The 6537-nt window shown below is 42.5% G+C and overlaps 1 protein-coding gene across 4 annotated transcripts in view; it reads left to right on the top strand.

Moving 5' to 3' along the window:
- Nucleotides 1-343: 343 nt before the first annotated feature.
- Nucleotides 344-6537, top strand: part of unkl (unk like zinc finger) — a 30434-nt gene continuing 24240 nt past the window's right edge. For all 4 annotated transcript variants that reach the window (XM_061847366.1, XM_061847364.1, XM_061847362.1 and 1 more), the window contains exons 1-5: nucleotides 344-476; nucleotides 2584-2793; nucleotides 5144-5320; nucleotides 5674-5807; nucleotides 5879-6014. In XM_061847366.1, coding sequence (XP_061703350.1) covers nucleotides 412-476; nucleotides 2584-2793; nucleotides 5144-5320; nucleotides 5674-5807; nucleotides 5879-6014 — 722 coding nt within the window. In that variant the 5' untranslated portion in view covers nucleotides 344-411. The remainder of the gene's footprint in view (nucleotides 477-2583; nucleotides 2794-5143; nucleotides 5321-5673; nucleotides 5808-5878; nucleotides 6015-6537) is intronic.

Here is a 6537-nt window from a genome sequence, read left to right as displayed (position 1 = left end):
GTAAAAAAAAAGTTATAATTTTATGAGAATTTTTTTTTACAATTGGACTATAAACATTGCGAGGATACAGGTGAAATATTACCATTATAAAATTGTAATTTAAAACTTCGTTATTTTATGAGGGAATTGTATGAGTGTAAAGTCCTAATTAAAAAGTAAATTATTTGGATTTTTAACGAGAGAAAATAAGGTAATTTTATATATTTAAAAAACAAAACATGACATTACGATACATTATTTTTTTTAATCATCTGAGAATAAAGTCGTTCTTTTATCTTGTAAAATGGTTTTGAAAGTGACTGCATATGCGCCACTCGCCACTCGGTGGCGCTCGTCGGAGGGGGGGGGCGTGCATACGAGCGGCGAAGCTCCAGATGAAGGCGCATGCGCACTGGATTGTTTTGACTGAAAATGCCGTCGAGTTCGAAAACGGCGGCCAATGCGTCTCCTCAAACTGAGCACCCGACCCACTATACGTGAGTGTGACCGCCGCCGCCGCGACGAGTGTGCGACTCGCGGGGTCGTGTGCGTCCTCCTCGCTTTGTTGCAATTCTTTGCGCGTGTGTGTGCGCGCGTTTAAAAATGGTGCTTTGCCAGGGCTTTGTGACAAAAAAAAAAAAAACAACAACAACCGCGGCGACTTTACGGGCTCCAGACGACAGCCTTTCATGCTCGACGACGTCGGAGGGGGATTCTTTTTAAATAACGTTTCGCTGACTTGAAGAAACACCTAAACGACGTCAACTTCACGAGTTTAACGTGTTTTAGCCACGAACTGCTAGCTCGCCCCCCCCCCCCACGTCTGCTTGTCAAATAGCTCGGCCTTTTATTTTGGCACCCCCCCCCTCGAACGTGCTTTTATTGACGTACGCTCAAGGAATTCTCACTGGTGCTGCGTCGGAATGTGCACGCAACGCGCTACGTGAATAGCAAGCGGACGCAAGTGAGCAGAAATTGTAAAACGAGCGTTTTCCCGACCCGATTTTTGACGTTAGAAAAAACAAAGAAGAAATCTTGCGACTGTGAGCTGCCTTTTCCTTGAAACCGCTTTGAAACGTCACGAGCACATTAAAGCCTAGATAGCTTTGAACTTTTTAAACTTTTAACCCATTCAACTGTTGGCCGTTTTCAACTAAACGGTTTTGAGGCACGCGAGAGTTTTCGTGTTCTGACACAAAATAAACACCACACTTGGCAAAAGAAAGCGCTCTTTTTATTCACCAGAAAGTTGTAGCTTTTTCAGTTTTTTTTTTTCAGTAATAAACATTAGAACAGGGGTGTCAGACTCATTTTTGTCACATTGTAGGTCCAGTTCCCTCAGAGGGCACCATAAAACCATAACCATGAAACCATACAAAGCTTTAATCGCCTCATCATATTTACGGATCAAATTTATGAACTAGTTTTGGAATAAGATGTCAAGCGTAATGGGTTATTCAACCCTTGTTGGGATTTGGTAACACAAAAATGCTTGCACTATCTCAATATTTATGATGTGACAATTAGAAATTTTTGTACAGATTTTGATAGGAATCACGGAGGTTGACGCACATGATTTGCCTTCGCGGGCCACGTAAAAACATGTGGCGAGTCGGATCTGGCCCCCGGGCGTTGAAATTGACACCTGGGCGTTAGAACATGGATTGCCAAAAATGTTAATATCACAAATGAAGAAAACGAGATTTTTGTGACACAAACAATTTCTACGACATTCGGCAAAACATTTTCTGTGTATAATATACGTGCTTGATACAAGTGTGAGGTGCTTGAACCTGTACAACTTCCAACATGTTGCTGGTTTTCTCCCTAAATCGATGTCGAGTGTCTCGGGGTTTACCTCCAACTGATTTCACCCCCCGTCTTGCCACCTACTGGTGTCGGTTCGTCATTACAGTTACGTACAAGCTTGGATTTAACAGACAAGCTGACAGGGGCAGTCCTCCCAGCTACCTGTTGAAAAAAAATAATTTGGCGGATATATTCGTCATTGGCACAAAATTGTTGATTTCCAGTTGAGGATTTTAAACGTCCACAGGAGTGGATAAGTAAAAGTCGCCTTCCATAAAAATACATTTTTTTACTACTACATTATGTGTAACATGGGTCAAAATGATTCTGGAACATGGTTTTTGGTTGCGCTTGAGTGCAATAGCCTTTCAACACCAAAACTACTTGAAAATTACAGGGTTTTGTTCACTTTTGACAATTTTCTTGGAGGGGAAACGGAAATTATACATGAGATATTGTGGTAATGATGCGAAATCCAAGCCTGTTTGATTGAACATCCATCCATCCATTTTCTTTGCCGCTTATCCTCACGAGGGTCGCAGGGAGTGCTTTTACACAGTTGCGGCCTATGTTTGTACCAAATGGTATTTCCTTTACAAATGTACTAAGTGAGGCATATACCCATGTGCGCTCTGTCGGCCGGGAATTACTCATTTTTTTGTTCTATGACAAGAAATTAATACACAGGTTTAATGATACATTTTGACATGTATCGGAAGAGCATTTAAATGTTCTTCCTGTCACTCGACGTCGCTGACGATGGAATTTTCTGACTCGTCCTTTCCACCCTTCCAGCTATTTGAAGGAGTTCAGGACAGAGCAGTGCCCGCTGTTCCTGCAGCACAAGTGCACGCAGCACAGACCATTTACGTGCTTCCACTGGCATTTTCTCAACCAGAGGCGGCGGCGGCCCATCCGCCGGAGGGACGCCAGCTTCAACTACAGCCCCGACGTTTACTGCACCAAATACGACGAGACCACAGGCATTTGCCCTGATGGAGACGAGTAAGTCGACAGCGAAGACGGACGTCGTTACTTCAGCCAGAACCGCGTGTCCAAAATTGTTGGATTCGTTAGTTTTGCCGGTGAGCAGTGGTGGACGGTCTTGATCGCCAAAGCCTTCTACGCTAGGCTAAAGCGCCGATCAACATTTATAATCCCGGAAGTATGAGGACCGGTCTGTCCGTTGATTGCGCTAGTGAACAACAGAAGCCTATTCTGATTCTAACGTAGTTTGCCCGCCCAAGGGGATGTTCAGGGTTCCGACTGGACACCGAGTACAGGTTTCAGAATCAGAATCACCTTTGTTGGCCGAGTGTGTAAAAACACACAAGGGATTTTTCTCCGGCAGTTGGTGCTGCTCTGGTACGACGTTCAGAACAAAGATCAACAAAATAGCAACAAAGTACTACACATTAGTATTGGGATAAAATAGTGATTTTACAAGTATAAAGTTTCAGTATAATTAAATAAATACAAAAAATAATGTTGCAATATTGCCGGAAAAGTAATTTCATGAGGCAAAAAAGTCTTAATTTTAAAGGATCACAATTGTAACATAATGTCATAATAAAGCTGTATTATTAGAAGGAAAGGCAGGAAATGTATTATTTGACAAAAATATTTTATATCAAACAATTTCAGGATTTAAAAAAATCACAACAAAAGGTAATATATGAGAATAAAGTTATATTGGTACTAGGCTTTACATGATTCTATTTACTGTATATACCTGTGTACTTAATTGTTCAAAAATAAGTATTTGCAATAATGTATTTTTTTTCATCTATTTATGCCACTGTAGCATAGTGACAGACAGATGTTCGTAATTACATACAGCAATTAATGTATCTAATTTTTACAACATTTTTGTTTGTTATTGTGCCGTGAATTTTTTAAATTACAAAAATATGTTCTTTGGCTCCATAAAGGTTGGAATTCGCTTCTCTGTTCCGATAATCTGTTCAACACAACAGCACCGTGTTTATGTGATACCGCGAGTGGTAGCGCTAGCTTGCTCAATGACGTGAGGTTTTGTATTAAAAGTGCATGGACATACCTCAAGCAATCGCGACGCGGCGTCAATGTCTTTCTCGGGGCTGATCTGTGACGTCATTGATCGGATTGGCGAATAATGATGTCAAAACCGATCGGCAGAAAAAATGGCAATTATCGGCCCGTCAAATCAGTGTAAACTCTAATAGAGATAAGTTTTAATTTGCAGTAATCAGTGAGGTATTATGTCTCAGGACGCAGGACACAAGTAAGTATCTGCGACCAACAGTATGGTTTCATGCCTAGAAAGAGTACCACAGATGCATTATTTGCCTTGAGAATGCTCGTTGAAAAGTACTGAAGGAGCTACATTGTGTCTTTGTAGACCTGGAGAAAGCCTATGACAGAGTACCAAGAGAGAAACTGTGGTACTGCATGCTCATGCTCTGGTGTGGCGTAGAAATATGTCAGAATAGTAGAGGACATGTATGAGGGCAGCAGAAGAGCGGTGAGATGTGCCAGAAGAATTTAAGGTAGAGGTGGGACTGCATCAGGGATCCGCGCTGAGCCCCTTCCTGTTTGCGGTAGCAAAGGATAGGCTGACAAATGAGGTTAGACTGGAATCCCCTTTTATGATGATGTTCGCAGATGATATCGTGATATGGAGTGAAAGCAGGGAGCAGGCGGAGGAACAATTAGAAAGATGGAGGCATACACTGGAAAGGAGGGGAATGAAGATTAGCTGAAGTAAAACAGAATATATGTGCGTGAATGAGAAGAGTGAAGCTCCAGGGAGAAGAGATAGCGAGGGTGGGCGACTTCAAATACTTGGGGTCCATAATTGGTAGAAGGGTGCCGAGGATGGAGCTGCCAGGCAAAAGAGCGAAAGAAAGACCAAAGAAAAGGTTGATGGATGTGGTGAGGGAGGACATGAAGACTGTGGGTGTTAGAGAGGAAGATGCACGAGATGGGCTGAGATGGAAAAAGATGACACGCTGTGGCGACCCCTAACGGGACAAGCCGAAAGGGAAAGAAGAAGTGAGATGTCTTCATTTTTCTCCCTTTATATCACAATGTTGTTTTCTTGGCGCATTCATCTTTTCATGTATGCACCCCTAAAACTTCATTTTAAATTGTATTTCTTTGGGGGAAAAAAACAAATTCTCGCCATCGCTCTGCCACTCCTCACAATGGCAGCTATTTTTATATGACTTTACCTGTTGCCATAGCAACTGTTGCTACTTGAGATAGATGGGAGTTTATTGGTGTGCCACGAAAGAAGACGATAGTAATGTGAGATATTTGTCATGTGATCTCACATTTTGTCTGAAATACGATTTTTCTCCTCACCTTCCGTCAGTTGTCCTTATTTACACCGGACCACGGGCGACACGGAACGCAAGTACCACCTGCGCTATTACAAGACGGGCACGTGCATCCACGAGACTGACGCCCGGGGCCACTGCGTGAAGAATGGCCTCCACTGCGCGTTTGCCCACGGCCCGCACGATCTCCGACCTCCCGTCTATGATATGAGGTGACCGCCAAAGCAAAACCTTTGACGATTTGTTTTTCCATCTCATACAAACATTTTACTTACAAGTTTGAGACTATAAAAAAAAACATTAGCCAGGTACTTAAAATATGTATATAATTATTTTTTAATTGTTCTTTTTAAAAAAATATTTAACTTAAAACATGATTTTAACAGTCATTTTTTTGTAAATTTTGCAACTTATTTTTTAACTTTTGTTAGACCTGCATTTTTTTTTTAATTCATCCCATCTGTCCATACATCGATGGTTTTGTGTTTTCACTTTTTAACATTCTATTTGAAACCAAACTGAATGGGGCCTGATCATGAAAAATAAAACAAAATGTAAACAATAGAGAGATCCAAGCGCAAGATGCGCTTCAGAACGGGCAGCTGGGCTCCGGCGAGGGGATTCCCGACCTGCAGCCCGGCGTGTTAGCCAGCCAAGCCATGATCGAGAAGAGTCTGACGGAGGATCCCAGGTGGCAAGGTGAAAGCCGCCGCTTCGTTTCGAGCGAGACGGGAAGATGAGACTTTTCACGTCTTTTTTCTTGCACGCAGACACCAACTTTGTTTTAGCGAACTACAAAACGGAGCAGTGCATCAAGCCGCCCAGGCTGTGCAGGCAGGGCTACGCTTGTCCGCACTACCACAACAGTCGAGACCGCAGGCGCAATCCGCGGAAGTACAAGTACAGGTGAGCCACGACTAAAAGAATTTAAAAAAAACAATGGAGGGTCAACGTGCATCTCAAATCATTTATTTCAGTAAGTCAACAAAATGTTCACATTTTACACACAGGAAAATGTTTCACATCCAGCTATCCATTTTCTTTGCCGCTTATCCTCACGAGATTCGCAGGGAGTGCTGGAGCCTATCCTGGCTGTCAACAGGCAGGAGGCGGAGTACACCCTGAACCGGTTGCCAGGCAATTGCAGGGCACATGGAGACAAACAGACGCACTCAAAATCACACCTAAGGACAATTTTGACGGTCCAATTAATGTCAATTAACATCAAACATACTTGAAATGTACAAGAAACACAAACGCAACATGACAAATGATAGCAAATCATAACATTGTAAGATAAATGATTGCTTTGACATAGTTTTCCTGTTTTTTTTTCCCACATAAAGACATTTGTCTAACCACCTGTCCATTTTCTTCGCCGCTAATCCCCACAAGGGTTGCAGGAGTGCTGGCGTCTATCCCAGCTGTC

This window comes from Syngnathoides biaculeatus, chromosome 16 (assembly GCF_019802595.1).
Source record: "Syngnathoides biaculeatus isolate LvHL_M chromosome 16, ASM1980259v1, whole genome shotgun sequence".
Lineage (NCBI taxonomy): Eukaryota > Metazoa > Chordata > Actinopteri > Syngnathiformes > Syngnathidae > Syngnathoides > Syngnathoides biaculeatus.
Note: the sequence above shows the minus strand (reverse complement) of the source record. Positions and strands in the feature narration are given on the sequence as shown.